Genomic DNA, 26,216 nt, shown 5'->3' on the forward strand with positions numbered 1-26,216 from the left:
ATACACAAACACACACACACGTGTATACACACACACGTGTATACACACACGTGTATACACACACGTGTATACACACACATGTGTATACACACACATACGTGTATACACACACACGTGTATACACATACACACGTGTATACACACACACGTACACATACACACACACACACATGTATACACACACACACATACAATGTATACACACAAACATGTATACACACACACTATCCCCAGCACCACCACATCAGCACACCGGTATCCCATGCCCCCCCAGCACACTGGCATTCTCGGCTCCCCACCATTCCCAGCCCCCATCAACACCATCAGCACCCACACATCGCCACCTTTGCACCTCCCCCATCGGCACACCCACATCCGCACCCCCACATCAGCACCAAACCCTCCCAAATCAGCACACCAATACAATCACCATCAGTACAGCCACAGCAGCACTACCACCGCACATGGGCCGCGTGGACCACTCCCCACCCAAATGCCACACCCACACCACAAACATCCCGGGCAACGCCGGGATGTACACTAGCTGAGAGCCCCGGCGTTGCCCGGGATGTTTGTGGTGTGGGTGTGGCATTTGGGTGGGGAGTGCTCCACGCGGCCCATGTGCGGTGGTAGTGCTGCTGTGGCTGTACTGTATCGGTGTGCTGATTTGGGAGGGTTTGGTGCTGATGTGGGGGAGGTGCAAAGGTGGCGATGTGTGGGTGCTGATGGTTTTGATGGGGGCTGGGAATGGCGAGAGCCGAGAATGCCAGTGTGCTGGGGGGGCATGGGATACCGGTGTGCTGATGTGGTGGTGCTGGGGATAGTGTGTGTGTGTATACATGTTTGTGTGTATACATTGTATGTGTGTGTGTGTGTGTATACATGTGTGTGTGTATGTGTACGTGTGTGTGTGTATACATGTGTGTGTATACATGTGTGTGTGTATACATGTGTGTGTATGTATACATGTGTGTATGTATACATTGTGTGTATGTATATATTGTGTGTATACAACATGTTTGTGTGTGTATACACATGTGTGTGTGTATACACATGTGTGTGTATACACGTGTGTGTATACACGTGTGTGTGTGTACACATGTGTGTGTATACACGTGTGTGTGTATACACGTGTGTGTGTGTGTATACGTGTGTGTGTGTGTGGGGGGGGGTGGAGGGAAGGGGGGGGGAGAGAAAGGGGGGGGAGGGGAAGGGGGGGAGGACGGGGGAGGTGGTGGGAAGGGGGGGTGGTGGGAAGGGGGGAGGAGGGGGGAGGTGGTGGGAAGGGGGGGTGGTGGGAAGGGGGGGTGGAGGGGGGAGGTGGTGGGAAGGGGGGAGGAGGGGGGAGGTGGTGGGAAGGGGGGGGGTGGGAAGGGGGGGAGGAGGGGGGAGGTGGAGGGAAGGGGGGGTGGTGGGAAAGGGGGGTGGTGGGAAAGGGGGGGGTGGTGTGGGGAGGAGGGGGGAGGAGGGGGGAGGGGGGAGAAGGTGGGAAGGAGGGGAGGTGGGGGAGGTGGTGGGAAGGGGGGGAGGTGGTGGGGGGAAGGGGGGAGGTGGTGGGGAGGGGGGGAGGTGGTGGGAAGGGGGGGAGGTGGTGGGAAGGGGGGAGGTGGTGGGAAGGGGGGGAGGTGGTGGGAAGGGGGGGGGAGGTGGTGGGAAGGGGGGGGGAGGTGGTGGGAAGGGGGGAGGAGGGGGAGGTGGTGGGGAGGAGGGGGAAGGGGGGGGAGGTGGTGGGGAGGAGGGGGGAAGTGGTGGGAAGGGGGGGGAGGTGGTGGGAAGGGGGGGTGGGGGAGGTGGTGGGAAGGGGGAGGGGGTGGGGGGGAGGTGGTGGGAAGGGGGGAGGTGGTGGGAAGGGGGGGGGAGTGGTGGGAAGGGGGGGAGGTGGTGCGAAGGGGGGGAGGTGGAGGGGAGGTGAAGGGGTGGGGGTGGAGGGGAGGTGAAGGGGGTGGGGGTGGAGGGGAGGTGAAGGGGGAGGGTGGAGGGGAGGTGGAGGGGAGGTGAAGGGGGGGTGGAGGGGAGGTTGAGGGGAGGTGAAGGGGGGGTGGAGGGGAGGTGAAGGGGGGGTGGAGGGTGGTGGAGGGGAGGTGAAGGGGGGGGGGGGTGGAGGAGAGGTGAAGGGGGGGTGGACGGGAGGTGAAGGGGGGGTGAAAGGGAGGTGAAGTGGAGATGGAGGGGAGGTGAAGGGGGGGTGGAGGGAGGTGAGGGGTGGGTGAGGGGAGGTGAGGGGTGGGTGAGGGGAGGTGAAGGCCGCTCCCTCACCCGTCCGGCCGCTCACTCACCCGTCCGACCGCTCACTCACCCGTCCGGCAGCTCCCTCACCCGTCCGGCAGCTCCCTCAGCCGTCCGGCAGCTCCCACATGGATCTGAGGCGGGAGGCAGCTTGTTGTGGCCTCTCCCCGGCTGTGTCCCGGGCGCTCGCTCCCCCGCTGACTGTAGCGGCGCCGGGGGGGGAGGGGGTGGAGGGGAGGTGAAGGGAGGTGAAGGGGGTGAGGGGTGGGTGAGGTGAGGGGTGGGTGAGGTGAGGTGAAGGGGGGTGAGGGGTGGGTGAAGGGGGGTGAGGGTTGGGTGAAGGGGGGTGAGGGGAGGTGAAGGCCGCTCACTCACCCGTCCGGAAGCTCCCACGTGGATCTGAGGCGGGAGGCAGCTTGTTGCACTCGCTCCCCGCTGACTGTAGCGGCGCCGGGGGGGGCTGAAAGCGTGGGAGACACGGGGAGAGGAGGAGGTGCGCGCGGGTGTGGAGGCTGATGTTCGGGGAGGAAGAGGCGGAGGCCCCGGGACCGGCGGGTATGAGCCCACCCCCCGGGTTATACATGCTGCTAATGTACACCCCCCCCCCTACTGTGTGTGTGTGTGTGTGTGTGTGTGTGTGTCTGTGTGTGTCCCTGTGTGTGTGTGTGTGTCCCTGTGTGTGTGTGTGTCCCTGTGTGTGTCCCTGTGTGTGTGTGTGTGTGTTTGTGTCCCTGTGTGTCCTTTGGCCCGTCACTCCGCCTCAGGCCAATGAGAGGTGTGCGGGGGCGGCCCAAGGGACCAATGAGATTTCCCCTAGGGACACCGGACATCAAGGCAGGCAGGCATACAGTGCTTTCACTAATATAGTATAAGAAGATATATATATATATATATATATATATATATATATATTCCCAGCACAAGGAATCACACACAAGTTAGCAGATGTTTTGTCCAGTCCATGGGACAATTATTACATGTATATACAGTGTAGTGTAGGTACCTGCATTAAACGGGTTGCCTTGACGTGGCATGCAGGCTTACAAACGCTTTGGCCAAAGGGTTTAACAAAATTCCCTTTTTCATGATAATATTATTTTATCTTAGCCTAATTGGTAGGAGCGCAGGAATCGTTCTTTTTGTTTTTCTATATGTAAGGCCTATCTTTTTACCTACAGCAAACTTCTATAGGGATGAGCGCGGTATTATGTACAGTACCTCATACATAAACCTTGGCCCCTTAGTGGACACACTTACCAGAACGTCCGCCTACTGTCTCTGTATGTTCTTTATATGTCTACCCCTTTAAACTAAAGCCCTCTCCTGCCTTAAAACCCTTCTCACTGACTGCCCCACACCTCTGGAATGCCCTTCCCCTCGATACCCGACTAGCACCCTCTCTATCCACCTTTAAGACCCACCTCAAAACACACCAACTTAACGAAACATATGCGTAGCACTGTGGCTGATAATTAACACCTCAGACATACATAAAGCTTGGCCCCCTGCAGACGTACTTACCAGAACGCCCTCCTACTGTCTCTGTTCGTTCTACCTACCAACCAATTTGACTGTAAGCAGGGACTCCTTTTCCTGTGTGTCACTTTTATGTCTGAAGCGCTTATTCCAATACTGTATGTGCTAGTTCTATTACTTCTTATTTATGTGATTATGTCACGTGAATTACTGCTGTGAAGCGCTATGTACATTTTGAAAGGAGCTGCAGGGGAAACACTGAAATTTGCCGGAGAGGATACCGCCACAGGTAGGGACTCGAGTAAGCACTCAACAGCAGCCAAAATGCACTCGCCATAGGCAACTGTGGCGAGGGCATTTTGGCTGCGGTCGAGTGCTTACTCGAGTCCTGACCTGGGCGGTATATATAGCTCCCCGGACACCACCTCCCCCCTCGCCGGCTCCGTCTGGACTGAGCACGCCGCCTCCAGTCTGTGGGGGAAATCCTGAATGACAGGACCTCCTCTTCCGGCAACGCCAATCTAAAGATGGCTGCTGCTTTACCCACAGTCCATATGTATATGGCTGTGCCAACCACAACATGGCCAACACAGCTCACTAAACCCTCCCACGCGACGGGACCACTGCCAGGGAGGAGGCAAGGGAGGGTACTCTGCTACATATACACACACACATACACTTGGAGCTTTTGGAGTTGTCCGCTAGTCCTGTGCACTATTGGATATTTCTACAAATTTAGTAATTGTGGTTTGAGGTTTGCCCCATTTCTTTATATATCCACCAAAATGTTTATGATCAAATGTCCTGTACCGTATGTGTCCGGAAACCTCAGATTTGACTCTTTAGGTTCTCTGGGTCTTTCGAGTTCCTTTTGCAGGAGACCTGTCCTATACGTCTCTATCCCTTTCTGTGCGTGTTTCTTTCTGATCTTCTCTCCACCGCGCAGCAAAAGAGAGTTCAGAAATACCTCTCACTTCAGCTTAACCTTTGTGTAATGGTGAACAGCTTTATGGAACCAGAAATGCCATTCAAGCAATAAACACGCCAATGCTAGTGTGGGAACCTTTTGGGTGTTGTTTAACTTAGGCCTTTGACCACACAAAGACAGAATACAACTTAATAGACTTCTTGGATAAGTTGCAGCAGCTGCACTTCAGTTGGCATCCAGCGTGCTTCAAACTTACTGTACAGTAAATTAGGTATTACAAAATAATAATTTTTTGGCAGCACTTCAGCTCCCTTTACAGAAGAGGCAAGAAGAGGGAATAGCAAGGCTAAGTTACAATTAGTATTTTATATTTATTTATAAAAAATGTGTTACCAGGAAGTAATACATTGAGAGTTACCTCTCGTTTTCACGTATGTCCTGGGCATAGAGTTATAACAATACATTAAATGAACAGGGTTATACAGTCAATTCACAGACATTTTATGGACAGATGTAGTACAATGTTAAACCATAATAATTCATGGAAGTACAGTATATACATTTCAAAACAATGGCCTATTCTTCAGTATCTACATTGAAAACGACCCAAGTTCATCTCTGCGTTCGGTATCTTCACCATTACTTTGACCCAGTGTTTCTCCTTTGATGTTAGGCAATTATTTTCCGTTGGATTATTTGGGACCTCAATATGAAGCAGAGTAACTATGCTAATTCTTTAGGACCTGCTTCAAAACTTAACACAAGTATAAGCCTTTTAAGTCACTTTAAACTTCGGGGAGACAGATTATTTCCTCAACCAAGAAGGTAAAAAATAATTTCTTTAATTATTTTCAGCAAAACATGAGGAACATAACATTTTGGGTTTCAACCTGACTTCATCTGTTTGTGCCTTTAGTTTAGCATATTATTATGTATTATCTATACAAAGTTTTGGGGTTTCCATGTGATCCCTGCACTTATCCAATGTTAGGTCCCAGGCTGTTAGAGGCACTTTTACCCAGAACTACCTTCACAACATTGGTTGGAAAAACCAATGACACCATTGTAAATGGCTCCAAACACACTCTACAGCAACCAATTTCATTGGTTGTCGTACCATGTTCCATTGCACGTGTTACACTATGACCCTAGGTCCTGTTCAAGCATAAACCAGAAGTGTGGGGAGAGGCCACACTCGGTGGCTGAATATGAAGAAAGAAGACTGCTATAGAAGCCCCAAGATGTTGTTGCGCCCCCCCCCCCCCCGGGGGATAGGTGGAAGGGGTTAACCCCTTACTTGCTTTAGAGTACTGGGGTGGGCAATAAAAATTAGCGGCACCATTTGGCATTAGCCATATACGGCAAGATATCGGAACTTGATTACCAACGTAACAAACGGTAACATTGTGTTACTCATTGGATGGTCGATTACGGTGTTTTAAATTTTTTTTTTTTAAATGCATTCTTTTATGCAGTAAGAAGTTGATGACTTGCCTGCTAAAAATAACACATTTGTTGTTGACTATAATAGCGCATTTTTGCCCTATCGCAGTTTGACCCTAGACTTATGTTGTATCTCAGAACATATTTGAAAACAAGATGTGAATCTCAAAGTAGATTTCCTAGTAAAATGCTTATTCTTTGTTATGTAGTGCTGAGCATGAAGTCCCTGCTGGGAAAAATACAAAGAGTGAAGACATTGACTCTGTAAATAGAGTGAACATATTTTCCCCGGGTCAAACCGGGACAAATTTCACGCATGCGCGAGTGGCTGGCAACTTTCGAGCCACGCATGTGCAATGGGGTCTTGCCAGCCACTCGTGCACATGTAAGCTGTACTGTAATTGTGACGTGCTGTGTGTCTCATTGGTAGAAAAGCACTATATGAAATTATGTTGTTGTGGTATTATTATTATTATTATTATTATTATTCATAAATACATATTGAAAATTCAAAATCACTACAAAGGATGATAAGAGCGATATACGTAAATTTTAACAATATGAGAAGGAATATTCGGCTTAAAAAACTTCCTTTCGAAGCAGGGTAGTGGGAGACAAACCCATACAAAAGGATTTCATGTCGGTGCATATAGTATAAAAGTGTAACTACAGTATAGAGTCTGCTTCTATAGAGTGAATTCACACGTGGAAAAAAAAGTGGAAAACCTCAATATAAAGGGACAGTACATTTTGTAATCGTATCACATTCAAATATTCCGAACATATAACGTTAACACTTTTCTTTTCCCAGGTTCTGGACACAGAGTTAGAGAACATAGAAGATTACGACGGGCTGTCAGACTTTTGCCGAACCTTCAAGCTCTACCGAGGAAAAACCCAGGATGAGACCGAGGACCCCTCTGTGGTCGGAGAATTCAAGGTGTGTGCGCACTTTTTTTTTTTATATAACTCTCATTTTTATTTGGTATTACAGTGCATACATAATATCACCACCAATTAGCATACGTAACAGAATACACAATTTTGTCTTCCAAACAGTGACACTTAGACAAGACATTAGACGTACTTAACAAACCACGAGTAAACCACGCCACTAAGACAGACAGGACGGACCAAACTGGGGTGGGACACAGTAGGGTGTTGGGATCGGACTGGGGGAGAGGGGGGGACACCTGGAACTGCTACCTCTGATCGGAGAGACTGCATTTTGAACTGTGTATTCGCTAGGATTGTTGTGGATGCTTATATTGCTCTACATTCTCCGTCTCTATGTCAACGTCAAGTCGGGTCTGCTCTGTCCAAGGAGAACGCATTTATAGGTATTAGTGCAAAATTGTGGCGGCGTCCACCCCCGGGATGTCTGTTTGGGCCAGCCATGGGTCCCATACTTTTAGAAATTTGGGGCCAGAGTCGTTGATCCAACTCGTCAACTGTTCCATCTGGCAGACATGCCAAATTCTGTTCCTGGTTTTGGATATAGTGAATAATTCCTGTTGTCTCCATACTGCTGCGATCTCACACCTCGTGGCCGTTGCGAGATGCGCAACCAATTTGAGTGTCGCATTAGACACGCCCTGAGGCCGTCTGCCCACTAGGAACAGCCAAGTTGAGGATCCTCTCTAGCCATTCCCTAATAGATTCCCAAATCGGGATCACCTTCGGGCAAGACCACAGCATATGTTTTAAATCAGCAATTTCCCCGCACTTTTTTGGACAGAGCGGGGAATAGGCCTCGATAAATTTAGATAATTTCAATGGGGTATGGTACCACTGCATTAGGACTTTATATGCGTTCATATGTGGCACATATTGAGCTTTTGGTTGCTGCCTGCAATATTTGGTCCCATTCCTCGTCCTCTAGCGTCTCCCCTAAATCTGTCTCCCACTGTCGCATGTATTTCAGTCGGGGGGCGTCAGAAGTCTTCGGACAGATCACTTCCCCATACATCCGAGAAGTTAGTCCCCTTGTGTCCGTCTCTCTGGAACACAGCTGTTCGAAATTTGTCCGAGCCGGACGAACCGGGAATTTATTATAGAATGCCCTGACCTGGAGGAATCTAAATAATTCTGTGTTGGGTAGCTTTTTCTCATCCTTAATCATATCGAACGTCTTGATAAATTTCCTTCCTTCCAGGTCCTTTAATCTTAAATATCCCGCCTGCGTCCATTTTACAAATTTGTCACCTAACAGCCCTGGAGCAAAATCCGGATTCCCCACCAGGGGGGTCATCAAAGACTGCCGTGTGGTCAATTTAGCTTTAAATTTAGATGACTCCCAGACCGCTGGTGAGTTCGCAATTGCACAGAGTGGCGACCCTATTGATTTCTTACACCGTTTTGGAAGCCAGATCAGGTCATGTAGTCTTACTGGTGCGCAACATTCTGTTTCTAGGGCCACCCATCTTCTTTTTGCCGGGTTCGAGTGCCACTGGACAATTTGGCATAATTGTGCCGCCTTGTAATATGCCATCAAGCAAGGTACCGATAACCCTCCTCTCGTTACTGGCTTCGTCAGTATGTTTTTAGCAATTCGTGGGCTTTTTTTATTCCAAATAAATTGAATAATGTGAGCCTGCACGTGAGGACCTCAGCCCTAACAAGAGGTATTGGGAGGGCTTGAAACAGATATAACAATTTAGGCAACAGGTTCATTTTAACGCTGTTGATCCGCCCAAACCATGATATGCCATAGCCCGCCCAAACCCTGAGATCCTCCTTCAGTTTCCTCATCATTCTGGGGAAATTTGCTTTGTATAATGTGTTGTAGTCCTTCGTGATATATACCCCTAAATATTTGATAGCGGAGGGTTGCCATTTAAAATTGAAATTGAGCTCTATCAATTTTTTGACCGGTTTGGATAGATTGATGTTAAGCGCTTCCGACTTGGCCTGGTTAATTTTAAACCCCGACACCAAGCTGAAAGTCCCCAAGATCGCAAAGACGTTGGGCAAGGAGGTGAGGGGATTTGACAATGTCATGATTACATCATCTGCATATAACGCTACTTTATGTTTCTGCTCCCCTAAATCTATCCCTGTTATATCTGGGCTTGCTCTGATATGAGCCGCTAGAGGTTCTATGCAGAGAGCAAATAACAACGGTGAAAGTGGGCATCCTTGTCTTGTCCCGCTACGGATGTTAAATACCTCCGAGGGGAAGCCTTGGTGTCGCACTCTTGCAGTGGGACCATTGTAGAGGGCTAGTATTGCCTCTAGGAGGCGCCCCCCGGAACCCCAACGCTCCCAGCGTCTCTCTGAGGAAGGGCCAATCAACCCTATCAAAGGCCTTTTCGGCGTTCAGACTCAACAACATAGACGGAATATTTTTCTTTTTTGCCAGATCAATCAAATCTACAATCCGCCTAGTATTGTCTGCCGCCTGCCTGCCCCCAATAAAGCCTACTTGATCCGGATGAATCAGCCCAGGAAGGACAATGCCCACCCTGTTAGTTATTAATTTCGAGAAGATTTTAATGTCTGAATTAATCAGGGATATTGGCCGGTAGCTCTTGACGTCTGCCGGGTCCTTACCGGGTTTGTGGATCACAGAGTGTGCGCACTTTTTAGGATCTCTTAAGGGGAGTTGTGTTCTTTTTAACGGGCGTTCTAGACCTCCCAAAAGAATTCTTCAGAGACTTGTAAGAGTTGTAATGCTAATATGCAAGCTATTAAGAATGCACTGGATTTGAATGCACCTGTGACGGGTGTAAAATGCAGGGGGACATGGGACACCCAAAGATCATAGCTACTGCAGAAACACTTTTGAAGCAGAGCTGTCAATCATCGCTCTGCTTGCTGAAGCCACGCCCCACAATGCCTTGTGTAGCACAGTGTAAAGACTTTGTGGTGTTGCGACTTCGGGGGAAATAGAGCAGTTGATTGACGGCTCTCCTTCCGAAGAGGTTCTCCGGCACCCGCGGTCTTTCCCGCGCCCGACCCACGGTGAGCCACAGGTTCCCCTACCTGCAAAACAATCGACCATATTTCCAATAAATAAACACGGCTGGAACTCTGGAACAGAATAGTGGAAATGGCAGAGCCTCTGCTGCTCCTCACAGGAAGACAAGAGCTTAACGGCTAATCCTGTGATTATTGTTTGAGATTTGTTAATAATTACTTTGGGCATCCTGCAAGATTTCCGCAGAGCCATCCACTGTTACCTAACAAGGGTTGTACAAACTAAGCACCAGGGGAATATACACATGTGAGCGTACACTGTAACTCCTCATCGTTAATCATTCATTTTGTCTTCCTAATGGAAATAACTGCTACTGAATCTTGAGATCCAGGAGTGTTTTGGCTCCCAGGCAACGCTTATCTGCTGCTCCTGGCCCCGCTTTGTACGGAATGTAAAAGGCATTGTGTGCGCTGCAGACGATTCTGTAACACGCGTGATGAAGACGAGGAACTCGGTGTTCCAAAAGGGAAATGGAAGATTCATTTCCAATCGAGGAATAAGTGCTTGTGGCCACACTATGTTTGAGAGCTCCCAGTAATACAGGGATGTCTGATCTGCACAAAACATGCACAAACTCAACTCAAATTTGGATTTCTCAATGCTTTCCCCCCTCCCCCTGCTGGGCAGAGTTTTAACCCTTGCTGCGCAGGTGACAGCAATAGGAGTTTTTTTCTTTGGTAAATCATGTGCTGTTTTTTTTTTTTTTTTTTGGCATCCGGAAGACGGTTAATAAATAACCCAATTTTTCTGACCTGGCTACAGTATTAAAACTGAGCCGGTTATTTTCCAATGGTCAAAAAGCCTGAGTGCTACTGTATGTTTTTATTGTATTAATATCATGATGCAGCAAACACAAGGTGGACGTATTATGCCAGGGGTAGCCAAGTTCTCACGAGCCACCAACGGGTCAGGTTTTCAGGATATCCCAGCTTCAGCACAGGTGGCTCAATCAGTGAGCCTCCTGCGTGGAAGCTGGGAGTTATCAGCCACCTGTGCTGAAGCAGGGATATCCTGAAAACCTGACCTGTTGATAGGTCTTGAAGACTGGCGTTTACCACCGCTATATTATACTCTAATAACCAAAGGAAGGCGGTGTGGGGGGGGGGGAGAGTGATGTATTTCCTGCCAACTGAGCATCTTTCAAACCATTGCGATGCTGTAATAGGAGATAAGGGTGCGTTTGTTATTACGTTTTCCTGACATAGCGCCATTGTCTCGCCTAGGAAATAATCATTGTGCGGCCTCCATGGAGAAGACTAGATCAATACAAACAGTGGGATTGTATAACCTAATCACTGATGATAGCACCTTTAAGCCCATCTCTGGCATAGACGCCAGCAACGCACGCGGTGTGTTAAAATAGTAGTCCATGTGTTAGAGCAAACCCCAACCCCCCCCCCCACCCCCCCAACCCCTCCAAAAAATGTTTTGTGCATTTTACTGTGGGCTGATAACATGTGACCTTCATTCACATTGAAAGAGCGATGTGCCGTTCCGATTTCATTGGATCCGTTTCATGTGTGTTGTTGTTATCTTTAGGGATCCTTTAAAATCTACACTCTTCCTGATGACCCGTCTGTCCCGGTGCCGCCCCGGCAGTTCCGGCAGCTCCTGGCTAAAGGGCCCCAGGAGTGCCTTGTGCGGGTCTACGTTGTCCGTGCTTTTGGTTTGCAGCCGAAGGACCCGAATGGCAAGGTAACTGCCGATAAGCGCGGGATCTGCATCGCGATGCGCACTCTCCCTGCTACCGAAGTAACTTGCTGTATGCTACAGTCATGTATGTATGGATGGATGTATGTATGGATGTATGTATGTATGGATGTATGGATGTATGTATGTATGTATGTATGTATGTATGTATGTATGTATGGATGTATGGATGTATGGATGTATGGATGTATGGATGGATGGATGTATGTATGTATGTATGTATGTATGTATGTATGTATGTATGTATGTATGTATGTATGCATGTATGTATGGATGTATGGATGTATGGATGTATGGATTGTATGGATGTCTTTATTTATATAGTGCCAAAAGTGTACTCAGCGCTTCACAAAGATTACAGTACAGGGAATTATAATAATACAATAAGCGCAGCAAAATCAGACAATAGGAAAGGAAATCCCTGCCCCGAAGAGCTTACAATCTAAGAGGTATGATGGGAAACTTACAGAGACAACAAGTGAGGGAATAAGTGCTGTAGGTGGCTGTGCTTGGCCACAGTGGGTGGTAGGAGTGACTGCGGGTGTGGGACAGGAGCCAGGAGTGCAGGCTGTTGGGAAGCTTGATTTGTGGGGCAAGTTTTACGGGTGGTCAGGATTAAATCAGAAGGTTAACACCATTTGCAGGGGAGGAGGTGGCAGGGAGCACGGGTGAGAGCAGGTGAGTGTATGTCTGTGTTCAGGATTAGGGGAGATCCCCAGCAGCAGGATGGAGTAGATAGAGGGTGTGAATAGAGGATTTGTAGGGGTGCTTTTTATTGAGGGGTAAAGAAGTTGTTGGGCGAGAAAGGTGTGTAAATAATGGCGCAGTGTATGAGCACATGCATGGTCACCAGCTCATTCTCCCTATGGTTACTTTCAATAATTTGCCAATGTGTTACCAGGCACCAAAGTGATGTGAACAAACTCATTCAGACTTATTTCATCTGTTAGCTTGGCGTCCTGCTTATTATTCTTTAAGCCGCCATGCTTATGAGCAGTGGATTTAACTCATAATAGCTTTTTTTTTTTTTTATTGGAGTTTTTTAATGTCTAAAAATCTTAATTGTTCATTTTAACCACTCCATATTTATAACGTTTATATCTCTATTAATGTCCAGTAAGTAAGAGAATTAAATACACAGCAGCAATGGCGGTCATCTTCATTACATTCCTTTTCATGCAGAGATGACTTCTATTGGCATTCCTTACTGAGTATTAGGGGGACATATAGGAGTAAAACTGGTCTGTATAGCCTATAGGTAACGTCATTGATATGTGCAAACTCCAGTGTTAATGCCGGATGACTGCTGGCAATGTGCATTGTCTCTCAGTGCCACAAGCAATGATGTTGGAGGCCAACTTTGAGGATTGTTGTTGAGAGAAGTAAGACTCATGTATATATGTATGTCTTTATTTATATAGCGCCATTAATGTACACAGCGCTTCACAGCAGTAATACACGTAATAATCATATCAATAACAAGTAATACAAATAACACATAATGGGAAGAAGCGCTTCAGACATAAATGCAACATTAGGAAAAGGAGTCACTGCCCAGAAGAGCTTACAATCTAATTGGTAAGTAGGGAGAACTTGCAGAGACAGTAGGTGGGCGTTCTGGTAAGTGCGTCTGCAGGGGGCCAAGGTTTATGTATGAGGTGTATAGTATCAGCCACGGAGCTACTCATCTGCTTCGTTATGCAGGTGGGTTGCAAGAGATGACCTACTGTAGGAGCAGTGACGTCACAGGAGGTCATACGGGATGTCAACCTCCAATAACCCAAATATTTACACTGACACTGTACCCCTCTTCCTTACTTGTTCACTCTTTTCGAGTATTACTCCTAGCCTCCACTATTTTAAGCTGCAGGTCACTACTTCTCAAGCGCAATCAGTGAAAACGCCTTCTAAAGGGAGGGACATCCCTATTGGTTACTACGCTGGCTTAGAGATCTGAAATGATGATACAAAATCAGTCTGTTGTGACAACAGTTTTCAGTTACATTTTCCCCAAGTAAAAGTTGCTTTGAGGTGAGGCATGTGTACAGATATTTGGTATTATTATTAAGTACATTATGATTTTATTTTTAATGGGTTTAATTGTTTGTTCCCTAGAACATGGACTGGGGCTTTAAATAATGTAGTTTTGAGATGTTAATTAAGGAGACTGCACTGATTCGCCTCTCTAACAGCATCAATGCTTTCCTTTTGGTTGACAGCTGTCTGAAAGTTCCTGGATAACTGAGATAGAATAGAGTCTTACTAATAGGCTTAATATCTACGTATTCTTGTTTCAGAATCCCCGAACAGCAGTGGTTTGTGTCCTTGGAGACTGACATTTATTTTTTTCAAGGGCTTTATACTAAAGATTTGTAACCCTGTTTCCCCCACCCAATCTCACATAGGGTCTTCTAAGGGAAATACTACTCAGGTTACATCTGTCAGTGTGGTGCATACCTGCTGGTAACAGGGGTCCCTGGATCTCCCGCATGATGGTAAAGGGGAATAACAGGACAGGCTTCTGGGGTCTTGCCCAAATTCTACTCACAGGTGCAGCGCCTCCATCTTGTGCAGCCCCCAGCTGTATGGGGTGAAGTAACTGCAAAAGAACAGGTCCCCCTCCTCCCAATATACTTCAGGCTCAGGCAGGAGGTATTTTATAAAAAGTCAGGATGCTTTATTTGGGTTCCTTCTTCAGCAGCCACAATCACAGCAGTTGAAGGATCTTCACCTTCAGGATGTCCCCGAACACACTCCCAGCCAAGGGCACCAACAGTGGTTCTTGCTCTTCCCATTTCCCCTGGTCGGATAGGAGGTATAGGTTTCCCTCACCACTCCCCGGAGTGGGCCTCAAGCCTGCCAGAGCCCTGACAGCTGGGTATAGGTAACCTTGCCCCTCTCACGGTAGGGACTGACTGACTAAATCCGGAAGTGCTATGCAGTAAGTAGCTCCAGTAAGCACCACCCCTGTGTCTCTAATTGGACACAGAGCCTGATGACACTACCTTCACTGACTCACTGCACTGCATGTGTGGGGAAACCCCATGATTGCTCCTGGCAACCTGCCCTTACCAGGTATTACTGCCAAGAGGAGGATAGAACTATAGTCCCAAAACTACCCAGGGCTACAGATATGAAGTACTATGATGTGTGAAAATATGTGTACCCGTATAAAGCTTTATCCTGACTGACATTTTGTCACTAGAGCTAACACAGCATACTTCAGTAGGACTCATAATATCTCAGGAAGAACGAGTGGCTCAGTGAGTTAAGGCACTGACTGGAAACCATGAACCATGGGTGCTATACGAAATAAAGTTGTTATTCTTAAAATCCTATCGTTTCTATTGTGTCGCAGCATGTTGAGTTTCATAATAAATGGGGACAAATCTGTATTTCCATTCCTTTTTTTCCGGTCCCCCGTTTTGTCTTTTTCATGGCAAAAATCTCAAATAAAGTAATAAAACTTTTTAAACCAATTGTAAATATTTGGGGTTCTCGATGGGTGGACATCTCTTCTGGCGCCCTTGTGACTTCTCTACTTCCAGGGGTCACTCCATGCAATGAATTGTACTATTCCCAAAAAAACATTCTCAAAGTTGGCCTACTTCTATAAAATGAATTGTGTTATTATAAATATGTTTTGTTCATCATTATCTTTTTTAAGTGTGATCCCTACGTGAAGATATCCATTGGGAAAAAATCAGTTGATGACCAAGAGCACTACATCCCATGCACCTTGGATCCTGTTTTTGGAAAGTAAGTCAGGGTTAATTATAATAATTACATTTTTTTTTTTTTCGAGCTGTCACTCCTTCTAGTACTCACGTGTAGTGGGCCAAAAGAATTGGGGAACACCATATGCTGTCAGGGGTCTTATCTTGTGCTATATCCTGTTGTATGAATTAATCTAATGGTAGGAAGGCAGCGGGCACTGAAGAAGTTGAAGAAAAGGTTTTTTTAATGAACATACATATTCCTCCCGCGCGTTTCGGTCCCAGCTGGGACCAAAACGCGCGGGAGGAATATACATATTCAATAAAGCAATATTTTCTTCAACTTCATAAGTCCCCGCTGCCTTCCTATCATTTAATTATAATATAACCATATGTTATGATTGGAAAGTGGGCCTTTAAACTTTGCAGGAAGGGGATATTGTTACGGTAGGGGGTAACCAGGCTATCTAATAAAGGTTAAGCCCTCTGGTTACCCCTGATTCCGTGGGGTCCCTGGTAGCTACATAAGCCAGGGACCAGGGATAATACATGTGGAAAATAAAGTGACCCCTGCTTTTTTCTGTTTCATGTTCCCTTGGCCCTAGAACTGTGAGATTTCTGGTATGTCGGTTTTAGGGGGGATATTTGGGTAGAAATGCAATGATTTTGTTTGCAGGATTTCGGGGATTGAAGTTACCGGCAGTCCTTTAATTCTCCCTGGTGAGCAGGCATGATTTGCCAGTACGCGGGGGGAATCACACCAGGGCTGCCCAGTGTCCCCCAGACTCCTGAATTTCAAGCCCAAATATCCCAAATCCATTTCCCTTATAAGTATGACGTTCCCCAGTGTGTATACTTTATTAAAGTGTACTTTATAATGTTTTAGGCATTTACTATAAAGCTCTATACAGTCAGCCAGGGCATCAGCATCGATGCCGGCATGTCTGTATAGAGTCCGTAGTTCAAAGAGGAGAGGATGTCTAGAGGTGAGAAGACCGTTTGGTGGGTGAGGAGGGGCCAATTGACAAGTCCAGAGAACAAAGGACACCCTGTGGGGACACCTTTTGTATCTGCCAGACTTGGTGGAGCCTGCCCAGCGGGAGGCAAAGAGATAGCTGGGGGAGATACAGCAAGTAGGCGCTTCTCCCATTGGCTAAATCATATTTCCCACTCACCCGGCTTTTCGAGCCGGCTTGGCACGCCTCCTCCACTAGTGGCTAGTGGTGAGGAATTCCCACGCTCTGATTGGTCGCTCCCCCTACTCCCATGCTAAGGATAGCTTAGCGGAGTGTACAGTATGTAAGGAGACAGCCGAGTCAGAGAACGAGACCATCCAGTGACTTGAGTCGATGAGGCAAAGGCGGGCTTTTCAAAGTTGCTCTGTTCAAAATAGCAGAGCAACTGGCTTCGTTTGGAAGCTAGAAAAGCCTGCCTCACAGAGACTAAGTCCCGTCTTTTGCGGTCAAGTTCTTCTAATTGAAGAAGCGGTCACGGTCAGGATTTTCTGCTGAATCTCGGTCCCGGACGTCCGGAATAAGGTTCCGATCAGGGTAAGCCCAAGGGCACACTGCACCAAGCAGGCACCCTGCACCTAGGAAAGGCTAGATCTCCTACCCCAGACCCCAGTAAGTGTGTATATTTCTGTATTTTGGGTTTTGTTGTATTTCCGAGGTTTTATCCAAATAAACCCCATTTTATTTCACTGCCTTGTTTTGCCTATTGAATGATCCCAAAAATATAAATGTGTTAATACACCTGGTCTACCGTGACAGACACACTATTCTTTTCTCGGGAAGTCAATGTTGGGTTGTGTTGGAATTAAAAAAAGAGAGTGTTCAGGCATAAAGAAGGGATGACATGAAATAATAGAATAAACTAGAAATAAATCCAAAGTTGGGATCTGTCGCCACGTAAAAACTCCCCATTGACCAAGTTTCCATGCGGTAGAGCGTGATCTGCACTGTCCATAATAAGAGAGAACACAAGGTTACTGTTTGTTGCATCTCAAGCTCTGCAGCTCCTCTCAGCAGTCACTTTCTCCTACAGCCGGGGCGACCTCTTGGTCACTGCTGACCAGAAGACTGGCCAGTGACAGGCTGATTTTCAGTCTGGGTTCCAGCACATTCAATATTTTGATTAACAGGGCTGGATCCACAAAGCTTCATCAAATCAGGGCTTTAAACATGTACGTTCCCGAAAACCACGAGGCAGAGTATTTCCCCCCGAAGTTAATGCGTATCCCATGTTATTGTAACATTGGAGGGGAGAGAGAGAAGGAGATATGGCCACTATAGTTAATGCTGTTTACGAGAGAAAACATGATCTAACGGTACGTTGGTGGCCGTTGAAGATAACGCGGTAAGGCTTAGCATGACGTTATTTTAGGTTAATGTCACATGAAGTCTTTTAACAGAGCTTTGTGGCTCTGGGCCTGAGTATGGACACCATCTATTACACAAGAAGGAATAAAAATGTGATGGCTTACTGCGGTTAGTGTATCTATATTAGATAGGCAGAAATCAAAAATATGGTAGGTTCTGTAGAATATAATTGTCATTACATCTGTGTGCCAGTGTTTGCTGCACAGCGGCCTCGTGGTAATACAGAAAGTATGTGTTCCTCTTTTCTGGTAGAATGTTCGAATTGACCTGCACTCTCCCGCTGGAGAAAGACCTGAAGATCACGGTGTATGATTACGATCTGATGTCCAAGGATGAGAAGGTCGGGGAGACGGTCATAGACCTGGAGAACCGTTTCCTATCGAAATACGGGGCAAGATGTGGAATACCCCAAAGTTACTGCACGTAAGTACCTTCAATGTATCACTATCTCATGGTATCTGGTAAAACGAGAAGCGTAAGGTCAATGTATCGAATTCAACTCCCTGCCAAAGAACTCCCTGCCAAGGCATCGGCGGACACGATATGATTATCTTTTTATACACACCCACAAAATGAAAATGTACCCGTAGATATCTTTTGGGGAAGAGCTATTAACTGAAGCAAAGAATCGCCATTGACCGCAACGAGTGGTTATAAATTGTCAGAAAATTCGATTTGCAGTTATGCCAACTGCAGCTTTATTTATTTTATATATGTTTTGATGCATTTAGTTACTTCTTACATTTCAACGCTCTGTATTGTTTTTGTCCACAAATGATTGTGAGTTCCCAGTTCTCAATCCTGATACATTTGTCAGATTTTAAAAACAAAAATCAGTTCAATGGAGCAAAGTATTTTCATTGATCAACAACGTCCACATATTAGGGCCATGTTTACTAAACAGAGCTACACCGAAAAACACGATCGGGCACCACAAAACACTTCATACGGTGTGTTACGGCACTGGGATGTGTCTTTGATATAGCACTGCTTAGTATTATAGGCCATTACACCGTCGGTGAAATACACAGAGAGAAGGTCGATGATATCACTTTATTCACGTTGCCCTAAAACATTCTTTTCTTTATATCTCTAAGAGCATTATACATTACTACTGTGATTCCTGGTTACCAACCCAAGAGAGATTTTCTGTCCTTGCTAACTATTTACTAGGATGAAATCAGGGTGGGACATACTGTTTGTGCCCTTTAAATAGTCGTGTTTATTCATTTCTTTAAATCTGGAGAGTTAATTCAGTTTTGGATGTTTGGGGTCAGTATTTTGAGAGGCCGTCTCTCACTGACCCACTCCTCCACTAAGAAATAATTATTATTCATATCTCTGCCCGTGTTTCCTGTGCATTCACACAGCTGATGCGTGATCACACAGCTATACACAGCTATATATATATGAAGAATTATATTCTTATCGACATATATCTATTGGGTGCCAAAAAGACAAAGCAGTTATCCATGAAACAGGCCTTTCTCCTCATCATCGAGCAATGAAAGACAATGAAACAAACAATAATACAGATATAGCCAACGTTCTTGTGACACACTGCAGAGGGCCATTGTTTTGAATCTGCCGCGTGTGAGAAGGGGACGGGGCTATTGCGCTATATCGCCCACCACGAGCGTAATAACATTGGCTACATCTGTATGTTTCCTACTTACATCAAGCAGAAGTATCTCACGAAGTGCTAAATGTAACAGATGCCTGAATGATTGACACATTTTTCTACGTTAATATCTGTTAGTATTTTATTTATTTCATGTTTTTTTTTTTTTATTTATTTACTTTTTTAGATCTGGAACCAATCAATGGAGGGACCAGCTCCGACCCTCTCAGCTTCTCCATATCTTTGGTCAGCAGCGCAACTGCAAAGCGCCCATCTACAAGAAAAACAAAATAATATTTAGGAACCATGAATATAGCCTCTCTGAGCTTGGTAAGTCATATATATATGCTCGTTTTATATATATATATATATATATATATATATATATATATATATATATATATATATATGTGTGTGTATATGTAATCAGAAAATAAATAGATGATACCGTTCTGTGGTTAACGAAAGGCTTTTATTTGTGCGAGCTTTCGAGATACACTGATCTCTTCTTCCGCGATGTTACAATGAATGAAGCAAGCAAAGGCTATACTTAAAAACAGTGTCTCTTGGAATGTTATCTGTGCTTGTCCTTCCCCCGGTGTGGATGAGATTTATGGCTAGAGGTGTTAAATGGTTCCTGAAAGTAAGTGATGTAAAAGTGTGTGTGTGTATCTGTGTGAATATAAATGAATGGAGAGCCCACAGTGTATACAGTGCTTTACACAAGGTGTGTGTGGAGTGGGAGTTACAAGGACAAGCACAGATAACATTCCAAGAGACACTGTTTTTAAGTATACTCTTTGCTTGCTTCATTCATTGTAACATCGCCGGAAGAAGAGATCAGTGTATCTCGAAAGCTCGCACAAATAAAAGCATTTCGTTAGCCACAGAACGGTATCATCTATTTATTTTTTGATTATTGAAGCTCGGCTAACACGGTACTGATACCTCTATATGTATGTATATATATGTATGTATATATATATATATATATATATATATATATATATATATATATGTACAGGTATTTGTACTGTGTTAGCCGAGCTTAATAATCAAAAATGAATAGACAATACCGTTCTGTGGCTATATATAATACTGAAGAACTCATTTATTCTACACATAAATATATATAACAAAATAAATGTTATATATATTATATATAATATATATATATGTATATATATATACTGTCCCGGCACAGCTTATTCTAACTAAAGACGCGAGCTGGCCGGGACTGCAGCGGGCTAGCTGCGGGTCTATTCTCCGGTTTGAAACCGGAGTTTCCCGCGCTTTCCCGCGCTTCAATAGATAAGCGCTATGCGCTTACTATTGAAAGCGCCCGAGGCGCAGGAAAAACCGGCCGAAACCCGGCCAGGTTTCGGTCGGAGACAGCCACGCTGCGGCCGCGGTTTTTTAAAAACGCGGCGCTGGCCGTGTTAGAATTAACTTAGTCGCCACTGTGTGTGTGTATGTGTATATATATATATATATATATATATATATATATATATATATATATATACACACACACATTTATTGTGTTCTACAGAAAATGATTCTCTTGACAGCAGCTTGCTTGTTATATATAAAATAAGGTCTTGAAAGTAAATAAACTAAAAATTCCTGAGATTTGCGTAAAGATACAGAAGTTGACACCCCAACATACGAGCGTTCTCATATCGACAGTAGCCTTGGCACACCCAGAAACCGTGCCAGTTTTCAACATTAGAAGAAAGAGACTCAATGGCACTCACAGGTCTGGCAGAAGGTTAAAAACTCTTATTGAAAAGGTAGGAAAAAGAAGGGTGGGAAGCCATGTTGGGCCTTTTGTCCATGTAGTAAAAAAAAAAGGCAGAGTGAGTAGGGAATATGATACTGTAGCTTTTATTGGACCAACAAATAGTTGAGATGTTACAATCTTTGGAACCTCTTAGGCACCTTCATCGGGTCTTATCCCTACCCTGGGATGTTAGAAAACGTGAAACATATAAACTGCTTGTTGGTCCAATGAAAGGTATCACACCCCCTACTCCCGTACTCCCTTGCTCCCTCTCCCTCTGTTGTTACTTATTGAAAAGATGGATCCCATATACAGTATCTCTCTCCTCTCTCCTCTCTCCTCTCTCTCTCTGTATGTATGTATGTATGTATATATATATATATATATATATATATATATATATATATATATATATATATATATATATATATATATATAAAACAGGTGTTTTCATGTTTGTGACTAGTTTTTCCTGATATATTTAGAGCTACTGTACATCATTTAGTTTGCCTCTTTACATACATCTTTACACATACACTACTTTCTATCCTATTGCTTCATTATCTCCTGTGCATGACAGTCCTTGATGATACGTAGAAAAATGTACTAGACAGCACTCGAAATTAATGGATAAAGTGAATCAAATGGAATGGTGCGCAAGGGAACAAGGAGGACCTTAATTCCTCCCAAGAGACATAAATAATCAACAAATGTTCCCACACTCAGAAATGAAAAAAAGGGCAAAAGCAAATGGATAAGCCAAAAGAAATGTAATAATGAGATGCACAACAAAAGCTAATGAATGGCCAGAGTGGTCCAAATGTACTGGAACAGGGAAAGAAACAGGGAAGGGAAGAAGGGAAGTGTAACAGGGGACTTATCCCTGTTCACAAATGTGCCTTTAATCCAGCAGTGTGGTGGTTAACTGCAGAATGCTGAGGAGAAGCAGCAAACTCTGCAGGAAGACAATCTGCAGGCTGAAAAAGAAATAAAAGTGCTGCAGGAACGTCTGATTACCCAGTATGCCCCCGCAAAGCAGCATGAGAAACTGAAGGCTACCCTGAGCATCACCAAAGAATTGCTAGAGGCCAAGCTTAGAGCCCAGGTAACTCAGCACAAGAAGGTCCAGAAACTGAGACAAGTACTGTAACTGTGGCCCAAGCAAAGAAATTCACAGTGCTTCACAATACAATGAAAATGTGGAAGCAAGCTCAGAGAAAGCAAAATGCGCAGATAAATTCCCTGAGAAGAGACTTGCAAGACGCACTCAAAAAACAGGGATCTCTCGCGGATGAGATTACAGTACTACAAGGACAAGTATTGACCCTGACCAAGCATCAGTATCCCACAGCTACAAAAACCCAAAGGAAAAAGGGTACAGTGAGAGCTGGGAGCACCGCTCGCCTAAAAAAACAAGGTTGCAAAGTCGGAACCACCTAAACAAGCACTAGCTAAACCTTCAGCCACCGAACAGGCAACAAAAAAAGGTATACGTGCAGAATCAAAACCAGAAGAATCCTTAGCTGATGAAGCTGAAAAGATGGGACATTCTCTGGAAGTGGGTGTGGAATTGCAACTCAATCCCAAAGAAGCTGAACTAGCAACTTCATTGAGTGGAAAAAGTGCAGGGAGACAGCTTCAAGAGCGGAAAACTCAAAGGGCTATTCTTAAACGCTCTGCAACTGTTGCCATACAGTCTGCCTGCAATAAGAGGAGCACCCGACGCAAGGGAAATCTCATGACCGCGCATGCAGTAAAAAGACTATTCTTGGAAAAAGTCCTCCTCGAGCGACTGAGGAGTGCTGATCTCAAACACCTTCGGGAGGAGACACGAATAAACTGGAGAAAGGGCTCCAATACTAGCGGGACTGAGGGTTCTCTTCCTCCATCCACTTTCATTCAAGTCACAGAGATATCTCGAATGAGAGTGGAAGGATGGGCTTCGGCCGTGACAAGCCCGAGCTTCCCACAAACAGGGGAGGTATGTAACAGGGGACTTATCCCTGTTCACAAATGTGCCTCTGATCCAGCAGTGTGGTGGTTAACTGCTGGTAGGCAATTAACTAACACCACCTGGCATCAGCCAGGTGTTAGAAAAAGCTTGCCTCTGAGACAGGAAGGGAGACTCCTGAGCACACATGTGAGCTGAACAAGGAGACAGACGTCTTGAGCCTGCCAGAAGAGACTGCACGCTGCCAGCAAGACACAGGGGAAAGTACTTCTAAACCTGGATCCTGACATTGCCTTATCGCACAAAGGTGTGGACACCAGGAGTACAAAGAAGCCTTCCTCTACAAGAAAACAGATAAGACTTTTCTTATAAGACTGTTATCAATGTCTTTATGTATATATAAAATGTCCCTATGACATGGGCCGGGGAATCGTAACCACACAGTTAAAGAGAGCTGGACTACAAGTGTACAGTATATATACTCCAGAGTGGAGCGGATTTTGTTTGCTGATTTACATGTTTGCTGTGTTTAAAGTGACAGGCGCAGTAAAGCCTTATTTTAATTTCACCTTAAAACAGTCTCCATTGCATACCTCTGAACACGTCTCTTACAGGAAGGCAAAGGGGAAAAAAAGGGGGGGGGGAGGGAAAAGGGGGGATAAAAAGTCCAGGGCAAGGGGGGCCTTGATGATGAGTTCTATGTTGCGCTCTAGTTTGTGTCTTGTCTGCTAAATATAATAACCCCACTAACTCTGGGATACTCTAATACAGGGTTGGCCAACTCCATTCCTCAAGGGCCACCAACAGGTCAGGTTTTCAGTATATCCCAGCTTCCGCACAGGTAGCTCAATCAGTCCCAGCTTCAGCATAGATGGCTCAATCCGTTGAGCCACATGTGCTGAAGCAGGGATAACCTTAAAACCTGTTGGTGGCCCTTGAGGACTGGAGTTGGCCGCCCCTGCTCTAATACTATCCTTTGATGGTCTAGCCCCTGTCACAGGAGACCAGGTTATTTACACCTTTTTACCTGGTTCATTCATTGAGCAAAACAAGGTAGAGAAATAAATTGCAATTTATTCGGCATAAATTCGCTTACACACAATGAACCACAAAATACAGACGAAAAGACACACTTACTTTGGGGTTCGGGTTGAAAACTAGACTTTCCTAGGTGAAGGGAACTCTATGGGAGAGTTTTACCCTGACCGGGACTTAGCCCGGAATCTTCTGGAACCCAAATCTGTTCTAGCCGTGGTTGTGTGATACTGTGTGTTTTTTTTAAAGCAGTCTATTTCTCCTGTTCTCTGCACACTGTTACTCCAGTTTCACCACCTTCAGTCCTATCTTCATCTTTTGTGGCATTTTACTGCACACTGCCATTTATCGCCGGTAGGAGTCCTCTCCTACTTCTGTTTCGACATCGCTTAGCTCCTTGCAGTGCTGTGTTTGGGCGGACGCCCACACTTTTCCTGCCGCGCTCCTCATGGGTATTGATAGGAGTTGTTTTTTGCGCTTTTATGTAACTCGATAAAGGTGAGCAATGATCCGTCAATCCACCTTCAATAAGACGTTTTCACCTTCTGCAAGTTCGATGAGGGCCATTGCGTCTCTCTACACATGTAGGACCATATTACTGTAGTTATATATCAACTCCTTGTGGCATATACAACAGGTTCAAGAGATGAAGGAGCAGGTTAGTGTCCCATGAAGTGGCCGCTGACCTTGGGCATCTCTTATTGACCTTCGGCATCTCTTATTGACCTTGGGCATCTCTTATTGACCTTGGGCATCTCTTATTGACCTTGGGCATACAACACAGCTAGATTGTAAACCCTTTGGGGCAGGGACTCATTGTACAACTCTATGTACAGCGCTGCATGTTTGGGCTGAAACAATATAAGTATATATATTATATTATTCTTAAATACACAGGGGAAAAAAGTCTGTTTTGTTTTCTTTTTGCATCCAAGCGTAACACTAGTTTGGCTCTGGAATTGTGAGTAATACTTTGCTAGTTATATATCCTTCTATTAATAACTAAGCCCTCGTTAACATATTTATGTTGGAGAGAAAATGGAAAATAAAAAAGGTGACGACGAGAAAGCAGAATATTTATAATCACCCTCTTCATGCGCCAAACACACAGGTTCACAACCTAACAAGGCAACATTAAGGTCAATTAGGGGGCACCTGACCACATGTAATCCCATATGTACGTGGGGTTCTTATTCCGTTTAGTTGAGACAAAGGAGGTTATTTACTCAAACCTTTCAGTTGCAAAACTTGTGACAAAACCAGTGCAAAAAAACCGCACCAGATTCATCATAGAACTTTCATTTTATTTAAAGTGATTGGATTTTTTTCTTTACTTCATTTGGTTCGGTGGTTTTTGTGCCCCAGAAACCAGTAGATTTGAGTAAATAACCCCATGTATCTATATGGTGCTTTCATTTTATCGGTTGTGGCTGTTATAAAATCCCTCAATTAATTTCCACGGATAGGAATAAAGAAACAGGAGCACAGAGCAAGAGAATGCACTGTGCACATTTGACGTGTGTAAAGTAATTGGGTTCTATGTACTGTATAAAGCAGGCGGAACACGGGAATTGTGATCCTCGTTGCAAGTATGTGAGCTGGGCCCTGCTTCTACCCAAATAGAGCAGTATATTGGTGCATCACCATGAATAGCTCAATAAATGTAAATTGATTCCATTTCCAATAGTGGATCCAAGCTCCAGGACATAGAGTATTATATCATGACATCCCAGGGTGAGAAACTAGAGACCTGGTGGTGCCCCCGCGGGTACCCCAAAATAGGTCTCCTAATAACAGTATACTCACACCTGAGGAATAATTCAAATAAGTCCAGCAGTGGAGGGTAAAAAAAGATGGGCTTTGCCCTTTACCTTCCTTTATGGTGTCCTAAGTTAGTGGATCGGTTCCAGCGTGCAGTCCTCTGGAGGTAGATACGAGCAGCAAAGGATGAAGAGGAGCACAGCAGC

The 26,216-nt window shown here is 45.2% G+C and overlaps 1 protein-coding gene across 16 annotated transcripts in view; it reads left to right on the top strand.

The window, feature by feature from the left end:
- The window catches only part of DYSF (dysferlin), a 406,918-nt gene that overhangs the window by 333,999 nt on the left and 46,703 nt on the right, over positions 1-26,216 (top strand). For all 16 annotated transcript variants that reach the window (XM_075573113.1, XM_075573169.1, XM_075573215.1 and 13 more), the window contains 5 exons: positions 6,885-7,013; positions 11,592-11,747; positions 15,430-15,521; positions 18,112-18,282; positions 19,668-19,810. In XM_075573113.1, coding sequence (XP_075429228.1) covers positions 6,885-7,013; positions 11,592-11,747; positions 15,430-15,521; positions 18,112-18,282; positions 19,668-19,810 — 691 coding nt within the window. The remainder of the gene's footprint in view (positions 1-6,884; positions 7,014-11,591; positions 11,748-15,429; positions 15,522-18,111; positions 18,283-19,667; positions 19,811-26,216) is intronic.

This window comes from Ascaphus truei, chromosome 1 (genome assembly GCF_040206685.1).
Source record: "Ascaphus truei isolate aAscTru1 chromosome 1, aAscTru1.hap1, whole genome shotgun sequence".
Taxonomy (NCBI): Eukaryota; Metazoa; Chordata; class Amphibia; order Anura; family Ascaphidae; genus Ascaphus; species Ascaphus truei.